The sequence below is a fragment of the Anoplophora glabripennis genome, unplaced genomic scaffold (genome assembly GCF_000390285.2).
Source record: "Anoplophora glabripennis isolate ALB-LARVAE unplaced genomic scaffold, Agla_2.0 scaffold924, whole genome shotgun sequence".
NCBI classification, from domain to species: Eukaryota; Metazoa; Arthropoda; class Insecta; order Coleoptera; family Cerambycidae; genus Anoplophora; species Anoplophora glabripennis.
This window is the reverse complement of record NW_019417030.1, coordinates 89,321-109,543: the sequence shown is the minus strand read 5'-3', so window position 1 is coordinate 109,543 and position 20,223 is coordinate 89,321. Positions and strand designations below refer to the sequence as shown.

The window sequence follows — 20,223 nt, the reverse complement described above, 5'->3', positions numbered from 1 at the left end:
AAATGCTTTTACTGACTTAAGTTACACCCTTATTTCTAACCGCTACCGTAGTGGGAAACTGACACTCTACATACATTTTCTGCCGAGAGGGTAAGTAAACTGTTTTTACGCTTGTTTTGAAACCCCTATTGATTACCGTTTACAAATGCTATTTACATATCCAGTTTAACCTTTTCAAAGTGGCCCGCTTTTTGATATGGTTATGGCATAATCACATTATTTGTTTTCGCAATTTAACCGGATCATGTAATTTAATTTTATTTTGCACGATTTTTATCCAAACAGCTAAATCCTGACCTAGAGCAGGACTGCGCTCGACCCTACATTCCCGACACGTATCATGTAATTTCGCAACACGCGTGATTCGTATGCAAATTAAATGTAGATTTAGATAGATGGTAATGTGTATACGATCTACCCAGTCCAATACGTTGATGTCTGCTCCAGAAAGATCGACGTGTATAGCGCGTTCAGTTTGTCAATCCTTATCAAGCTATAAATTGTTGGGATACCGCCCATTTCACTGTATTAGATAGGATGATCTTTAAGGTAATACGACAAATTGGATTCATAATATAGATGTTAAATGTTAAATGTGTTCTAATAAAATCGTTGAAGGATTTAGGTGCTCGAAAAGTTAAAATAGGATCATTGTAAACAGTAACGAAAATGAACATCGAGGAGGTTAAAATAAAGACACTTTCTGTTCAAATTATATTTCGTTGACGGATCTATGATAGATGGAAAATAGTAGATCAATTAAGCAAATAAAGCAAGATTTAAGAGTATGGCTTTGTCACTGTGCAAGTTTTGGATATTCCTAGGCCTACTAACTGCTAATAAGGATGCTAGCAAAAATACAGCCAACTAAATTTCTATACGACACGACTTTTAAACTTTACCCTTTTCGAACAAAAATAGTTGGAAATTTGCCAAGATCAATATCAAAGCTTACAAAATAAAACTAGTGGCAATAGTAAATATTATTTGTGATGTTTTAAACTATATGTAACTATCTAACAATATAACACTGTATGGCTTTATCAGAATTGGCTTTATTCATTTCCCTAATTGTATGTTCTTCCCAAATTGTCAATCACTGACCATTGAGGTGTTAAATTGTTGCCAGTTAACTAGAAAGTGAGTGTTATCATGCCATTTGGTTGTTTATAATGTATTTATTTATTTAATTTTAATTTACTCACCGGGAGAAACCCAATTACAGGATGAATATTACAGACTCAATAAATACACATTAACACAAGATGCACAAACATTTAAAATAAGTAAAAATAAAAATAAAAATTTACCAAAAAGTACAAACATTAATCAGAATCAATGTTAGTCAATCAATAAATAAAAAACGGTAAAGTCACATAAGAATATTGAAAATATACAGGCTATTCTCCATGATAATTAAAAAGCATTTGATGTAAAACAGACCACTGGAACATACGCGAAGAAGGAAGACTGAACAAACTATTTGATCTGACATTTATTCAAGGAACACGGTAATTTATTTGCATTGTAATCTCAATGCAATCAATATCGTGGTTGACAATTTTGTACAAGAACATTATCGAGTACATAACCCTCCTCCTAAATAAACTATGAATCTCAAACTTATTCAATAATAAATCTTGAGGAAATCCCAGAGCTGGATAGACACCATCTAAGATGAAACTAGCCGATTTAAGTAACCTCCACTGCACTTTTTCTAATGATGTTATGTAACAATTATGATAGGGAGACCAAACCATAGAGGCATACTCCAACTTGGGTCTGACAAAGCATGTACCTATATAACGTACGTAATGTAGACATATTACTTACTATTTCGAAGAATAAAACCAAAGTTTTTGTAAACCCCTGTGATAACCCTTTTAATGAAATTATGTTTTAGTATGTTGAAAGTGGTCCACCATAAGTGCTATTTCATTTTATTATTTTTTTTCAGGATATGAAAAGTAGAAATTACTGAAAATTTTTTAAATTTTGAAATTTTGAATATTTGCAGAAATAGTTGAATCCTATGTTGCTGAGGCGGGCCTATCATGTGTTTTTTCTGAATATAATACCCTGTATATTTTTACATAGTTGGACAGAATTTTTCCTTAAAATTACAGTTTGTAATAGTTGTTGGGCAATCAAATTTTATCCATCACATACAATTTTTTGGCATTATCTTATTATTTGGTATTAGAAAAAGACTCAGGAAATCAATAATTTTAATTGCAAAAACTCATAATCACTGATTATACACACACGGAAGTAAGATTACATTTTTTCAGGGCAGATACAAAGAAAAAAACTCTGACTCTGTATCATACATATGTATGCCCCAGATCATCAATCTACAGGAGCTTGCCCTTGGTTAAGAGATTATTAGGCCAGTCATTATAGTTTTTTTTTCGGGAAAAAAAATAGTATTAGAAGTTTTTTTGCGGAATATTGTTCAGAAACGTGTTATAAACAAAATATCAAAAAATCAACTCGAGACTAGTTGGGAAACTTTGTTAAAAAATGGTCAAAATTATGGAAAAGTGATATTTTGACTCGCGTAAAAAAACTGTTATTCATAGAGAAAAAAGGTTTATACAAAAAAGGTAGGTATTAAATAAATCTGTAAAATAAGATAAGTCTGATTAAATTCCGATAATTTGTTTATGCACAAGAGCTCAAAAATGGTCGAAAATTGCCGTTTTCTTCAATTGCTAAACATTAATGCAATTTTCATCGCAGACACTTATAATTCTGGATTTTTTTAGGCTTTTTGCACCCTTAATAAGTGGTAAAAATTTCAGCCCGAAAGCTTCATTAGTTTGTCGTTGGCGGAATTTGTTATCTATTAAGAAGATGCTATTTTCAATTCATTTTTCCCAAGCTCAAAAGCGTTGTAGAGTTTCGATCGTTAGTTGTTTTTGTACCTAAATAGTTGTATTGACATATGCATTTACTGAGAATTTAGTTTTTCATATTTAATTTGTTTAAAAATGACTGAAAAAATGTTAATATTTATTAAATTGTTAAGATAGGTAATTATTATAAAATGAAATAGTAACGTCTATAGTTTAGTAAGTACTATTTTTCTTCGAATTTTAAAAAAAAATCGTTGTTCTAAGTTAATTAGAAGCCGAGACATTTTTTTTATTTAATCGCAGTGTCCTTAATTATTAAGAGCCGAAATTTGGAGAGCGTATACATTAGGAGCTATATTTTCATGTCCTACATTAACATTAAGGTGAATTCAACTATTTAATTGCAATAAAGAAGATAGTGGCCATGCGTTCTATTACTCGGTCTAGCGAACGAGTGGGAAGAGCAAGGCTAAATAAAAAATTAAATCGCGGATTGAAATAATGTTAATACCATAGCTTCAATGCTCATGAATTTTCGCGCTACCACAAATTAAAAAAAGAATCATCTCGATAGGTTCATTATTAACCGAGATATGGCTAATTTTTCCAGCTCCATCGATTTGAAGCCGCTCGATCATTTTCCTGCGCGCATGCTCCGCCTCGCTCGCCCAACGTTTCCACTAGACCGAGTAATAGAACGCATCGCCGCTATCTTCTTTTTTGCAATTAAATAGTTGAATTCACCTTAGTGTTCATGTAGGACATGAAAATATAGCTTTTAATGTATACTCTCGCCAAATTTCGACTCTTAATATTAATAATTAAGGTCACTGCGATTAAATAATAAAAAAAAATCTTATCTTCTAATCAACTTAGAACAACGATTTTTTTTAAATTCGAAGAAAAATAGTACTAACTAAACTATAGAGGTTACTATTTCACTTTATAATAATTACTTATCTTAACAATTTAATAAATATTAACATTTTTTCAGTCATTTTTAAACAAATTAAATTTGAAAAATTAAATTCTCGGTAAATGCATATGTTAATACAACTATTTAGGTACAAAAACAACTAATTATCGAAACTATACAACGCCTTTGAGCTTGGGAACAATGAATTGAAAATAGCATCTTCTTAGATAACAAATTTCGCCAACGCCAAACCAACGAAGCATTCGGGTTGAAATTTTTACCACTTATTAAAGGTGTAAAAAGCCTAAAAAATACTGAATTACAAGTGTCTGCGATGAAAATTGCATTAATTATTAGCAATTGAAAAAACCAGCCATTTTCGACCATTTTTGAGCTCTTGCGCATAAACAAATTATCGGAATTTAATCGGACTTTTTTCATTTTATAGGCTTATTTAATACCTACCTTTTTTGTATAAACTTTTTTTCGCTATGAATAACAGTTTTTTTACGCTAGTCAAAAAACCACTTTTCCATAACTTTGACCATTGTTTAAACAAAGTTTCCCAACTAGCTTCGAGTTGATTTTTTGATATTTTGTTTATAACACGTTTCCGAACAATATTCCGCAGAGAAACTTCTAATAGTATTTTTTTCCCGAAACAGGCTGTTTCATGTCTATAATGACTGGACTATATGGAATAACAACAGAACAAAATGAATTCCTCAGAGTTTAGTAGCTACATCTTCGCACACCCTGAGTTATAGGGTTACGGGGTTATGGGGTTAGAGAAATCCACCAATCCTGTCATGTAGTTTCAATGAGATCATAAATTCAAATGTTTTTTCTATTCACTGACTGCTCAAGTTATATCGTTATATTTGAAATCTCGACAACTGCTTTCTAAAGAAGCTTCCTGATGTTAGGGTCAAAAGAAGACCAATCCGGAAAATTTGACTTTAGATTTGGATTCAGTAGGTAAAACATCACAGAGCACACTGGTCTGGTCCACGGCCTAGGCCATTTTTTTTTGGTACCATTAATGGACAATTTTTTGAGAGAAGCCAAGCCACCCACCTATACCATCTACAGCACCCTTTCCATGACCCGTTGCAGAAAATATCCATTGTTTATTCACACTTGCATTTTTAAATTCATTTAAATGAAAGCGGTTTTTGAAATGACTTGCAGTGCCATCAAAAACTAAGGAAATAGAATTGATCGAATTGACATAAATTTCTTGTGTGTGCCTGGGAATATTTTCAAGAATTTTGTGCATTGCTAACAAAGCATCAGAATAATCATGTTTTAAATCTTCACTAATTACTGTATATACAGTAAAGCATTATGCAACAGTGCATAATTTATGCAGTTTCGAATCTGATGCTATTCAAAGTACTAAAAGTTTTGTTGAAAATGTAACAAAGTACCCAACGTCAATACAGCTAGTTTTAATGGAAACAGCAGAAATCAACGATTTTCGTGTTAGTAAATGGAACAAAGAAATGTAATTCAGAAATATGAGGGTATTCAAGGATGCCACATATGGAAGTCTGTTATCTCTAAAAGGGAGACTAAATGTTTTACGAACTGCTGCACATCCCTGGATAAGACCGTAGAAAAATAAAAAAAAGTTATCAAAAAGAAGCAAAACGTAAAAAAATCATTAGCAAAAAATGGACAAAAATTTTACGAAAATAAGGACAAAAAGTGAAAGTTGCAGCACAAAAAGTGAAGAAAGTTGTAAAAGAAAACAATTCAAAAAGAAAAAAAAGCGAATTGATCATGTAAATTTAGATTACTTGTATATGTGTAATTGAATAGAAATGAATGTTTGATTTTATTCACGTTATTGTAGTTTTTTATTTTTAAGTTTTATGCGATAAAAGGCAAAAGTAGCAAATTTCAGAAAGATATAGATTTGAAGGTATTGGTACTAAGAATCTCCAAAAAAAATTTGACAGCAAAAAAATATGGCCTTTTTGAGGAAAATATATTTTTTTCGAAGATGCACTTTTTTAAAAAATGCATTTTCTGCCGAACAATGCATTTATTCACATTTTTGAAAAGGTAGATTTGAAGGGCTCCATTCCCTCTATCAGGTAAAACAAAAATTATTTTAGTGTCAAAAAATACGCAATCAAAATGTAATAGGAATTTTTTTTTACTTTTTCTCTTCGGCAATGCATTTTTCGAGTATATAATAGACGGAACTGTACGTCTGAGAGGAAAAAGAAAAAATAGGGGTCCTCTTATTTTTGACCTTGAACAATAAAAAAATATTTTGGACTAGCTTGGTGACAGGTCCACATGGAGCTCTGCATGATTTGAGAGGAATCGGCCCTTAGCCAAATAATTTTCATATTTTGGGTGACCCTATAATCGCCTGGCCACAGTTGGACTTTTTTGTTGAAATACTGACACTACATTTCACAGATTTTCTATTAATTTTAACAGTTTTCAAATTAGAAATCAAAGATACAATATTTTTTATTGGTAACCAAAGTTCACCATGGGGCTTAGTTAAAAACCGGGTGTTTTGCACTTTCTAGAAACATTCACAAAAGTTAAGTATATCCGTTTGCTTTTTTCTAAATAAAAAGGTGACTAAAAACCAAATGCACCGCTAACCGGAACCTGGTGTCAGTTATACAGGGTGTCCCAGAATAACGTGTACAACGGAAGACCACAGATTCGTGGACTCAAAATACGCAGATTTAGGCTAATTCACTTATATCCAAAATCACTTCGTTTGGCCGCTAGATGGCCTCAAAAATCGTGGAAATTTTTTGAATTTTGTAAATAACTCCTAAACCCTAAAGAGGAAAAAGTTATGAACGGATATTTTCACCATATATCAATTTTGTAGGAGTTGTAAGTTTTGAAAAACACTGTATAACACCAAAATGTGTAGATTGAAAGCAAAATTCCACACCCCAAAAATAATCGAAATCGAATAATAAGCATTTGAGTTATTTACAAAATTCAAAAAATTTTCACGAACGAAGCGATTTCGGATATAGGTGCATTAGCCTAAATCTGCCTATTTTGAGTCCACAAATCTGTGGACTTCCGTTGTACACGTTATTCTGGGACACCCTGTATAAGTTGGCTATAAAGAAAAACAAGTTTACGATCATATACAAACTATACTGGCACATTTTTTAAATTTTTTGTAAAATTTTATTTTTTTTGCAGTTACAGTTATTTCAATTTTAATTTGATACTAACAATCTATTTCTCAAACTTTATAATGCTAGCACAAAAAAATGGTTTTTCTACAAGTTAATTAGAAATTTTTCTTTTGCAACATTATCGTTTTCAAGATCTCAGGGTTGGCAATCCATAACTTCGTTTTTTATTTTCCAAATTATCCATTATCAAAATATCACTAATATTATTTTTCACCAATATACTACAGGTATACAGGGTGGGTCACCAGTAACGCCTCGGTCACTAGTGACCAAACGGCAAATGTTACAGAAACCTGTTTAGGTGGGTATGTGTAGGTTGATTACAGCTACATTTTAAAAATATTTTGAAATATACAGGGTGTCCAGGAAAAGCGTACTATATCAAAGTTATATATTTTTAAATGGAACACCCTGTATTTTACTGCATTTTTTAAAGCACCATAAAAAAATAGGTGAACTTTATTAAAGGCTCTGCATACCTAGGACTTACAGTGTGTGAGATATTTAAATTTTAGTGAAAATGCAGGCTTAGCGCAGAAATTTAATATTTGCAATAAAAAAATAATTTTCAGGAAGCAGCTTTGGAAAGTGTATTTTAGAGCCTTGAAGGTATAAATTATTATATTTGTCGTCAGTATTATACAGGGTGTTCAAAAAACTGCTGAATACTTCTCTCAACTTTAAACAGCAATAACTTGGTTATTTTAAATGGGACACCCAGTATATTTTTACTTTGGGAGTTAGGAAATTTAAAACTCTTTCAAACTGTGTATAGGTTCCCTATACCTGTCTCTAAGGGTATTGGAGATATTTGTGCCGTTTCGTTTTTTATCGATTTTTTTTGTAAGATACACCACGTGTCTTTATCGAGGTCTTTATTAAATTGGTTTGGGTTCTTCTTGATGACGTCTCTTTAAATATATTGAGAAAAATGAGGATGCAATTAGATGGCGCACCTGCAAATTTTTCATATTCAGTGAGAAATTATTTATATCGGAAATTTAGTAATAAATGGATAAGTAGGAATGGTGCATGTCAGTGGCCACGTAGGTGTCCAGACCTCATCGTAATAGACTTCTTTGTTGCGAGCTATATAAAAAAATTTGTACACAATGTTCCGCCTACTACTTGCGATGATATTGAAGGGAAAAATTAGAGATGCATTTGCGTGAGAATATCATGTGAAGATAGAATAAGATGATGTATTCAGGAGAATGATTATCAATTCGAATATCAATTAAAATTTTTCTTTGTTTTTTTCTAAAAGTAAAATTTCCTTTTATCATTATCATGACAATATTCAAAAAAGTTTTCTAATAAAAATTATTGTTTTATAAGCAGGATAATTATAAAAAGTTATTAATTTTGTATAAATATGTTTGTAGTAAGTAACCGAATTATTTATGAACATAGAAAATATTTATTAAAGAAAATTTTACTTTTAGAAGAAACAAAGAAAATTTTTAATAGATGTTCGAATTGAAAACTATTTTCTTGAATACAGCATCTTATTCTATCTTCAAATGATATTCTCACATTCCTTAGAATATTTGGGGTGATTGTGGCAAATGTATCTCTAATCCTTCCTTTCTGGACCACCCTGTACAGTTTCTCCTCACAAGAAAATGAAACTATTGTCGAATCGCTTACACAGTAAATAATAATTTCACATTTACGTCAAATAGTTTTAATAACAGTAGTACCACTACAATATAAGTAACACTATGCAGGTATCACAACAAAAGTAAATCGTATATATTATTCACAAATAAATAAATAAAAATAATACGTAAGCAGGCAAAATGATCACTACATACTGTCTGTTCAACTCAGCTTTGGCAGATCTAAGCTATGGATTACCGCATACGTAAATTCTTGTGTACTAGATTGTCCTCCGACATCTTTCGTTCTCACTTTTCCTTCCTTGAGCACCTTTTCGACGGCGTTCCTTATCATATCTCCATAAACCGGGAGATTCACATGCCTCAGCATCTTGGAAGCACACAAGAGCATGGCTGTCGGATTAGCCACATTTTTACCTACTGCTTCTGAATAGGTGTGACGTGCACCCTGTAAATGATAAAATTTTGGAAAGTTAAATATTTATTTAAAATTTTTTAGAAAGTGGAAAAAATGTCTCATTTTGAAATATTGAAAAATAATTTAGAATTTTCACAAGTTAATTTCAATTTTTTCAAGAACAATGAGAATTTCTATTATTTTAAAAGATTATAAAAATATTTCGTTCTCAAGCATTTTACAACACTAATTGCAGGTCATTTAAAAAAGTTAAAAAATCTTAATAGAAAAAAACATAACAGACTTTGCCCATGTTGTATAAATAAAAATTACTTATTAGGGACAATTCATATTAGGCGCTCCGGTACACTATGCTCACAACTCATTCTCGTCGTTGTATCTCGCTAAAGAATTATTGACAGTATTCATACTGAATGCTCAACTAATGCACACTTTCAGTGCATTCTAGTGTCATCGTGTCATTTTGACTGACTGACAAAGAACATAAAACTGTAGAAGAACTTTTTAATATATATGAAAGATTTACAAACAATAAAAGAAAGTACTTCCAATATTTTCATATGACAAAAGATACATTTCACTACATTTTCAATAAAATTTCATACACCTTGAAAAAAAAAAACTACATTGCGAGAGGTTATCACACTATCGGAAAAGTTATCTGTTTGCTTAAGGGGTAAGCCACTATAGAATTTTGAAAAAATCGCTCTTCATAAATGATTTAAACAATGCTTTATTACATGATGAATAAAAGAATAAGTTTTAGGAGGGGCAAAATCGGGAACACGAGATTTTTCAAATTGGAACGCACTCACAACGCGCTGCATAAGTGCTTATTGTTAACTCGTGAGAACGCGTGTGATAGTTAGCCGTTGTAGAGACCAGATTGAGTCTCAGATCAAGCCGAAAAGAAGAGGATGAAGAAAATGTCAATATAGGTCAATTATATAGTACAGGCATCGCTGACTGAAGATATACCTGGTGGGGCATTTATATTGAGACAAAATAATATCTTAATTGGACTCGATTATTTCGAAAAGTTTCAGATAAAAATTATAGGGCACCGAGGGGGCCATTGAAAGGTCCATATTATGACTTCTGGTCTAGCCTGGAAGTGATGTTTTTAGACTGGAAGTGGATTTGTTTAAATGGAAACACCCATTTTTTACCATAAACAAAAAAAAAACACTTTTATATTATTATTTTTTCGATTTAACCCATATTTTGGCCATAAAATGTCCATAAAAACAAAAAAACAAGAATCTTCAGACAATGTAGTACTTTGTTCATTTTTTTTAATATTTCATACAAAAATTGTAGGGTGAAAAGGGGGCTATATTGGCACGACCTTGAAAATGACCTTAATTAATTTAAAAAAATATTGCAAATTTGTCCCAATCTATAAATTGTACCTTAATCAAATTTGAATTTTTGTGACCGTTTCGAATACTGTTCTCATTTGAGATGCATCAAATTATATGAATTCAACGAGAAACTTCGTAATTTGTAGCAAAGAGAATCTAATAAATATGATAAGTTTTTTGGATAAATTGTGACGCTGAATTTACAATTTTCTTAAAAATATATTCGATTACAAATTTCTAGACTCATCAAATTTTTTCTATGAAAAATGCGCTGATGGTAATAAAATACTTAAGTGGAAATAGTTAAGGAAAATATTAAGAGATAACAAAGGTAAAAGAATTCCTTACCTTTATGAAAAAAATTTTAGCTACCCACAACATAAGTATATTTGTTCAAGCATAGGAGTATTTTTATAAATGTAATTACCTTGGTCATTACATGACAATAGATGTCACATTTTGATATAATAACCAACAAAAGTAAACTTTTTTGCCAAATTTTACAAACGAAGCCATTTTGGAGATAGAGGTATGTGCATTTATAGCAACATATTTTAACCCCAAGAAAATGAAGTCGTTCTATGTATATGAACAAAGAATATTAAGACATCCTGTATATTAATAAAGAAATATTTATCTAATTTATATTCTTACCGGTTCAAATACTACACAATTGGCAGAGTAAGAGGCACCCGCCACAACTCCAGCACCTCCTACCAAGCCAGAAGCCAAATTATCGACGATATTTCCATAAAGGTTAGGCGTCACCATTACATCGAACTGTTGAGGATTAGACACCATTTGCATAGTGCAGTTGTCGACGATCATTCTCTCAAATTCTATTTTTGGGTACAACTTGGCCATCTAGAAAAACAGAAATATTTATATGTATAATATCTAACAAATTGGTTATAAGTTTTTAAATCAATGTACAAAAATGTATGCATTATTAATAAATTGCTATTATATTTTAAGTAAATTAAAATATAGTTTGTTATTTGAAATACTAGTAGTGATAGTTTATATAAGTTATAACATTATTCTACATAACTCAAAGTACCCTGTTCCAATTTCTAAGAAATTTTAAAATATAATTGTTTCTGTTAGGGTTGCTGTTATGGTTGTCCGACCAATACCAGTTGTCTCCAATTGGACAACCAGCTTTAAATTTATTTCTTTTTATTTAATTGTGACCAGACATCTTAAGCAGGGAAACCACATTAGGACGTTAAAGAAATCGTTTTATTTTTATTCATAAATTGTTACTACTAATTCAAGATTTTGAGTTTAAAGCAGAATGCCCATAGGGTTAGCGCTCGGGTGCACAACAGGTAGGGCAGAGCGCTTGTTCAGGTAGTCACTTATTAAGTAAGAAAAGAACAGATACAAGCTCAGAACGATGCCTATGAGGAAGCAGAAGAAGATAAGGTGCCGGAATCGCTGATTGAGCAGTAAGCACTCGGTATTATTGATAATCTTCTCAAACTAGCTTTAGTTTTTTTTCAATCACGTTTTTCTCAAAACGACATTTTTTTAATTCAACATTCAAAAAGTTATGAACCAATCATTACGAAAAGTAAAAGTGTGTTTCATTATGACATTACAAAGAACATGAACTAACATTAGGATGATGTCATAATTTTAAGGATGTTTTTTTATTCAAAATAAGTGAAAATAATGGTGAAAATCAATATATTTTTTTCAAACGTGTCAAAATTTCAATTTTCACAATTTTTACCTACAATGAGGTTCGTATTTTTAGAAAACATGTTAATAATGCAGAAAAACAACCATTTTTCTTTCAGATCAAAATTGCGACCTCCACACTTAATAAAATAATGTCAAAGTTTGATCAAATTCTAATCAATCTGTCCCACTCATGAAAAACGTCTGAAAATCAGCCTCCTAATGTGGTTTCCCTCCTTAAGTTCTACTCTAACTTACTATTTGGAACCATAATTTTTAACCAGGTGGTCAAAAAATAATAGACCATCTTTGAATTACCAAATTTTACATAGGTTTATCATTTATTTTATGCAAATTGTTTCTTTAATCTTTTCAAATATGTTCTTTCGTTTATAGAGCGCCTTCCGAAAACTAGATGACCTAAATTAATGGGAATGAAGAGGTTTATTCCAATATCTTGGCGATTTTCTCTAAAAAAATATTTACTTGTCAGTTTTGTAATGTTTTCCAACCTTTAATTCATGTGTCTTTCTAATTAAGATTATTTAATACAACAGGTAGTTAAAAATAGATGGTTTACAACTAATTTATCGTTTAAAAATTTTTCAGATTAGAATGAATTTATTTTTACATTTAGTAATTTTACAATAACTATTTATTAGATTCATAAATAAGCATAAGTTGTTTGGACTTAGTCTAATCATTTATTAAATGGTTAAAAAAGGTGCCGTCTTATATTTTCATTATGTAAATTATGAGCCATTTGCTGCTTATGCAGAAACAGTTTATGCTTTTTCTTCCACAATAAATCTTTAATTGATGTTAAAGTTATTTAAACTTTAACAATAAATAATAAAATAATCTAATTTCTTTTTGGATCCAGTGAAAACTTCTTGTCAAAACATTTGATAATACGTTCTATAAAATTTTTATAATGCTTACCTCCTCACAACTTCTTAAAAACAATCCGTCACCAAGCTTCATGATATTGGCTTTATGGACCGCAGTAACTTTCTTCCTCTGGTTTTTAGTGGCATAATCGAAGGCAAATTTGGCAATTCGTTGTGACTTCTTGGCAGTAACGATCTTAAGGCATTCAACGACACCTTTAACGCTTTCATGCTCTAAAGCAGAGTATTCACCTTCGGTTTGTTCACGGATGATGACGCAGTCGATATTGCTGTGCCTGCATTTTATCCCAGGCAATGATTTGACATGTACGACATTGGCATATAAATCTAATTCATTTCTTAATTTCATATTCAATGTCTGTAGCTCACCAGTATGACTGTAGTCAGGGGTTGCCAAAATGCCCTTCAAGCATACTCTATTTTTCGTAATGGAATTAGCTACATCGTCCAATGGAGCGCTAAGGGTAGGATTTACCTCTGAAAAAAAGTAAGCCTCAAAATCTACTGGTATCCCTGCAGCCTTGAAGACTTCTTGAACTGAATAAACTAGTTCAGGGCCCACCCCATCACCAGGAATCAAAGTACAGGTAGTTCTAGCATCAGGGCGTTCTTTAAGACCAGTCTATAAAAAACAATTTATTTTTAATGTTCCAGCAGCAATTTAGTTTTAATTTTCTTTTTTTAAATATAATTTTCTTGCAAAGCGAAAATAATCCAAATGACTAAACTTGTGATGCGGCCATCAATAAAAAAAAAAAATCTAAAATCACTTGCAATTTATTCTTTTAATATTCCACATAACATAAATTAAAAAATGGGATGATTTTTTGTTTTTTAATATGTACACAGTATATAAAATAGCAATATTTATTATTATTATTTATCATTTTTATTGAAACAATATCCATTCAAAGTGGTTATACATATATTTGTTTTTATCATTTCATCAGTTTGGATGGCATTAGATTCAATTTACCAATAACACCAAAAAGGTAGTAAAGCATTTAAGATTTCATATACACCTCTTTTTAGTTTCGCTATTTGCAGTATGAAAATAAGAAAAATTTTATAAATCTGTAGCAAAAAATTTAAGAAAAATGTTAAAATCTTTTGCTAGAAAAGTAAGTAAAATGGCAGCAAAAATAAGATTTCTTACTCATATTCTAGACATTGTAGTAAGCAAAATTAAGATTAATAGTTTATAGTCATTAACAAAAAAACGATTTGGTATTAAAGCTATTATATTTTAAACTATACTGCTGAATACAGAGTAAGATAAGAATATATTCTTACCTCCTGTTAAATCATAAATAACAACAAATTGAAAAATTATGATATAGAATTTATTAATATACCAAGCCGCAAATCAAATATCACAATTTAACATTATTTTAACAGCGCCTATTCTACATTTCTGAAATTATTACTTACAGCTGCACTTGGATTGGAAACAGAATTGTGAATATTCCTAGCTGCAGTATTTTGAGCCGTCTAAAAAAAATAAATGTGAGTACTACTATAGTTATATCACCATACGTTAACCAAACTTTTTTTAGGCAACCAGAAGAAATACTTACTTGAATTAATATCCTTGAAAAGTTCCTTGCAAAAAGTGACATGGTTAATAAACCACTTATAAAATAAAATATTTTAAAAGCTTTTAAAAATAAAGTGAAAGTACCCCTATGTAAAAATTACTTAAATGTTAAATGTCAATTATGACATTTTACTATTTTACCCTACCACTCCTACCAGTTCAGTTACCACATTTGTCATTTTATTTTACTTCATGGAATTAAAGAACATCATAGAACATCCAAAATATTTATCTTTGTTTTATGGTCTGTTACAACAGTTCTTTAATATTTCTTGACTTGAGGGACATTTATTGTTGTTATGTTTGCAATCGTGATTATATTTACTTTGGCAAACGTACACTAGGGAGCGTGTGTCTGTGACGTCACAAAACGATCAGTCAGAGAAATATGTCGGCGTGCTAGAGGAACAAGTGATAGTTATTGTGTAAAAAAAGTATTGGTTTTTGCGGTATTCAAAATTAAATAACTAATTTCAAAAAGGACCAATTTCAAATTGTAATTATGGCGTCACATATTATTGGTAAACCAGAATATATAGTCGGAGGAAAATATCGTTTAGTTCGCAAAATCGGTAGTGGATCTTTTGGTGACATATACTTGGGTATTAATATCACAAATGGAGAGGTAAATATAGTTTATTCTCAGTAATTCTTTGCATATTATATTAAAACACCATTCTATGGATGAACAAATATACCCTTCTTTGTGTTAAAAGCTGACTTGCTTTGACACAACCAGGTTGCAATGGCAGCCATCTCAATCCCCAATCCGTTCTTTATTTACGTTATATTAAGTTCAAAGTGACAATCCCAGATTATTATTAAAATTGCGATGTTACAAAACAATTTTATGTGCAAAATTATTTTATATCCATTTCTGGATTGAAAACCCATTCATTTTCTAATATTTTGAAAGTAGGTTACAACATAGGATATTTAAGATCTTTATAACTTACAACACATTTCACAATTTTAAGTTTTTCTTCTGTATGTACATAACTATATAACATACGTATATTCCCTTGGAAAATCTTTAGTTATTTGCATTTATTTTTTGTGTTCTATATTACCTATTTTTATTACAACTACAAGTATAGTAACGACAGTTTATCTTTCACAGAAAATCTCTGAAATTATTCAGAACAATACCATAAAGATTATTTATATTCCCAATTATGAACATTTAAATCAAAACGTCACAAAAATGTGCAAAATATTTTCAAAAAATCTTGTAATTTACCTACTGTTTTTTTATCGTTAACAGGAAGTAGCTGTAAAACTGGAATCAATTAGGGCAAGACATCCTCAACTTTTATATGAAAGTAAATTATATAAAATTCTTCATGGTGGCATAGGAATACCACATATCAGGTACGTTACTTAAAATTAATCTTATATAATGTATAAATATTCAATTCGTGTGAATATTTCTTATATTTATGCAGGTTTTATGAAAATATTAATGGTGTTTATTGAAGGTCAAAAGTGAAATTGACATTAAAGTTGTATTGTTCACCGTTATTTACATTTCTTGCTACTAAAGTTTAGGCAAAATCGACCTTGTCAGGTGGAGCCTACATAAAAGCTGACTATTTTCAGCTGCTTTAAATATTCATACCTCGATTTATACGTTAATTAGAGTATATTTTATTTTATATAGTGATATAACTTTAAATTATTATTGGATATTTGGTTAAAATAGCACAATGCTTCTACTTACAGTTTTATATACTAGTTTGTTACTTATGATGTCCTTAATGATCAATTTGTATTTTAAAGTAAGTAATCAAACTTTCTTACATTTATAGGATACCTACCTATATAGGAACATTATTTGCTCAAATTCAAAGTAATGATTTTTAAGAGAATATAAGGTGGTAATAAAAATTTAGTGAATAAATTGGTAGAATAAAAATAGAAATAGAGCTTCTCAATTTATATTCGGATTTTATTGGTAACCGTTAAAATAATGTTATTTACCTAATCAAAATTAATATTTTAGCCACATACATTATAATTTTATCTAAATGTTAATATATTAGATGTAACTCAGTTCTCAAATTATTGAAATTATACAAAAAATACCATCCAAGTTATTTTTACACAACATAGATTAAAATTAAGTGAAAAATTCAGATGAAAATTAATTCTTTTAATACATTTATTTGACTGTAAGTGACAAAGGATATTCTTTAAAATCATGAAAAACTAAAACGGTCAACCAGTTTATTTTCTTCAAATAATATGAGTTACATATTTCTAACTAGGTATATTGTTTAGCTATAATTTCAATATACTATTCTTTATTCTAAATAAAAAACGTGTAGATTTAGAAAGTAGCATGTCACCTCTAATTTGCATTTTGTAAACCAATTCTGTGTACATTATTAAAACAGTAAATTGTTATTCATCAGTTTTAGTATATCAAACGCATTAACTTAAATTGACCCTTTATGTTCTCACTTGAATGCTCACATAAATATTTTTTCAAATTTTAAAAAACCAGACTTGCTAAACGAGTACCTAAGACTTTTCTTTTTAAATAAATAACTAACCAAATATTTACTTGATATGTGTAGTCATTGTAATTTTAAGTTTTGTTAAATGATGTGTACTTTCAAAATAAATATGGATTATTTTCCTCGAATGCTTAGTTAGATAAATAATGCACACTTTTTGCTATGTATTTTATAAACTTCCATCATGATTATACTTTATTTATATTTTTCTAATTTAACCATAAACAGAGTAGGTGTTTATCAAAATGTTACTGTTGCCGTAAAAGTATAAATAATTAAATTTGTAGCAACTTGAGATAGAAGTATTTAAAGGAACTGCTATTGTTTTAACTGTATCATAACAGTAAGATGTAATTTTTATTTTACTATTCTTTACTATTAAATTGCTGCTTAAGTGTCATTTTTACTTCCATTAAATGTTTTGTTTTTTTTTCAAAATTATTCTTATATGGCAGATAAAATACAAAAGGCAAAATTACTGTAAAGTAATTATTTACTCACTGATTTTTGCTTTTATGATTTAAAAAAGGTACAAATTTGACATTAATTTAGTACACGCGTGAAACATGAATTCATTTTATGAGTAAAAACATGTTTTATATATTTGCTTACCAATTAAAATTGTTTTAAAATTAAAGTCGGTATAAAATTTTTAGATGTACAATAATTATAAATTTAACAATATAACAGTTGTTGGAATATTTTAACTTTTTTGTTTTATTTTTATTCATTTATTCTGAATTGATATTGACAAAAAGGGCAATATTATATACAAACAATTCAGACTTTTTCTGCCACAAATAGAATAATTATTAAGTAAATAAATTGTACTAGTCCAAGCTAAGGAGCATAAAATAATGTCACATTTCGATTAATAAAAAATTTGTAAAATTGGCACGCACATGCGTCATATCCCCCTCACCCATGTCTCTTTTATTTGGGTAATACTTGAATAATTAATTATGGAATTAAATATTTTAATGTCCATATTTTAGCCATGGTTTGCCTCTCCGATTTTTTATGATTGTGGTGCTATATACTATATCTAAAGACAAAGAATATCAAACCAACCATGGGCGTAGTCCCTTTCTCTTCGTTGCTTCATAGAAATTATACAGAATATTTAGCCTAAAAATTAAAAATATAATCGGAATCAACATATTTTCGTGTTCTTTATGTACAGTTGCAACAGTAAGGATTGAGGAGTTTTTATAAATCCTAGAAAATATAAATTTATTTATAGTAGAACTGGTCTAGGTTGCACATTTCAAATCGAGTTTCGAATAAACTTTCTCTAGACGTCTGATAAAATATTATTTAAAATACAAAAGGATTTAAACAAACTTTAACGCCCGCTTAAAATAAAACAATGCATACATGCAGTGATATTAATTCTAATAGAATTCGTAGGTATTTGACGTATTTATTGAGAACCGTGAGTATAATATATTCTCCAGAGAAAATCCTTTTAGTTGAGTTTTATTTTTAGATTTTAACCTTGCGGTTTTACGTTATCCTGAGTTTACTAGTAAATTCATAATAAAATTCAGAATTGAATAGAAGGATATAGACTGCCGTTTGACAATTAAATACTAGAACAAGATTAATCGATTCTAGCTAATTTATGGCAATATTCCATTAGAAATAGCATAGAGTACGCATACGTTAATATATCTACGTGAAATGAATCGGGTAGTCCAATGAAATTTGAAAACAATAACCCCGTATTTCAAAGAAATATGAACTGATTCAAATATACAGACAGATATCCATGTTAGAAAAAGGCGGGAAGGATTTATTGTGATTCGCGTAAATTGGGCAAATGACTAAAAGTTTAATATCAACCAAACCAGTAGTAATTTATACTAATAGCAACCGTCACAATAAATAGGTACACAAATTTTCATTTATCATCATAAATTATAGCAGGGGCGTTAATGCATATTTTCTGTTAGGTATTATGATTTTTACAGTCGTAGATGATCCCTATACAAATTTCAATTCATTAATTTAAAATAACTTTCATTTCGAGGAACAACTATATATATTCATTTTGTTGCCAAACTAATGGCGTCGTCCGACATTTCGGTCAAGCTTTCCTAATATGTTGTTCCTACTAAATATAATGCAGTAGAAACATTTTGGCAGCATTATATTTCATTCCAAATTTGAAAGTAATTGAATGTATGTTAAGACTTGTCAATTTTACAAATAGGTTGTAGAAAAATGATTATTGTTTCTATTTTAGGAAAGTCGCAGAAAAAAGTTGACGCAAAATGATCATTAAATCTGATTTTGTTTTATTCAGTAATTCGTTTTGAATATTTAAAATAATTTTAAGATAATTCTTAGAATACACGAATTATGAAGCTTTAAAGAGACACGTGCCGATGTATTATGTGACCATGGAACACATCAATCAATTAATAATTAATCTGTAGATTAGATATTCGGAAAAATTAACTATAATCTAGATTCCGTTACTTACAACTAAAAACTGCATTCCGAGATTTTTCAATTCATATCGTATAGAATATATCCCGTAAGCTGCAAAAAATAATATGAAACATCCAACTGTGTTTCTTTCACGGCCAATGTTGGTAACTATTTGATTTACTATTAATCTGCCACAAAATAGGCAATAAACAAAAAAACAAAACAATATAAATAAAAAAAAAGTGTTCTATGGGTTACATAACATAACAAACTAAACAAGAATACAAAAAGATTCTAGTCATATATTATATATTATAGATAATATTATAAGCGAAACTTTTTTTAAGTTAAATGCAAGCATAGAAACGTCATCTACGCAAGATCGATCGGACTGTGAAAAAATATAGTTTGATTTGGGAAAATATACAAAGGTGTAAAATTAAGGGCATTTGGTGTCCTGCAAGAAGTCAAAACAGAATGCAGGGCAATTGCTGAAAAATTAGCTCAAACCGTTGACTTCCACCGAAATTCAAACGTTTGGCAATCCTACTTGCAACAACGTCATTGCTTACAGTGAAAGCTGGCGATGAACGCCAACAGAATTCTTAAAAAACCGTACCTTTAGGTGATATGAACGGTAAAGCTGTGTGCACACTTATAACTGAACTTTGTACCAAATCTCGTCCTGTAAGTTCCGTTTAC

The 20,223-nt window shown here is 29.9% G+C and overlaps 2 protein-coding genes across 4 annotated transcripts in view; one reads left to right on the top strand and one right to left on the bottom strand.

Moving 5' to 3' along the window:
* Positions 1 to 8,639: 8,639 nt before the first annotated feature.
* Positions 8,640 to 14,724, bottom strand: LOC108915002 (isocitrate dehydrogenase [NAD] subunit beta, mitochondrial). Its single transcript, XM_018720944.1, has 5 exons — positions 14,547 to 14,724; positions 14,401 to 14,460; positions 13,001 to 13,591; positions 11,027 to 11,236; positions 8,640 to 9,038 (listed from the first exon to the last, which is right to left on the bottom strand). The coding sequence occupies exons 1-5, from the start codon at positions 14,586 to 14,588 to the stop codon at positions 8,793 to 8,795; spliced, it is 1,149 nt and encodes a 382-aa protein (XP_018576460.1). The 5' UTR covers positions 14,589 to 14,724; the 3' UTR covers positions 8,640 to 8,792.
* Positions 14,725 to 14,912: 188 nt separating this feature from the next.
* Positions 14,913 to 20,223, top strand: part of LOC108915004 (casein kinase I) — a 36,192-nt gene continuing 30,881 nt past the window's right edge. For 2 of the 3 annotated variants that reach the window (XM_018720946.1, XM_018720949.2), the window contains exons 1-2: positions 14,913 to 15,191; positions 15,831 to 15,937. In XM_018720946.1, coding sequence (XP_018576462.1) covers positions 15,069 to 15,191; positions 15,831 to 15,937 — 230 coding nt within the window. In that variant the 5' untranslated portion in view covers positions 14,913 to 15,068. The remainder of the gene's footprint in view (positions 15,192 to 15,830; positions 15,938 to 20,223) is intronic. The other variant, XM_018720948.1, reaches the window with a different exon arrangement.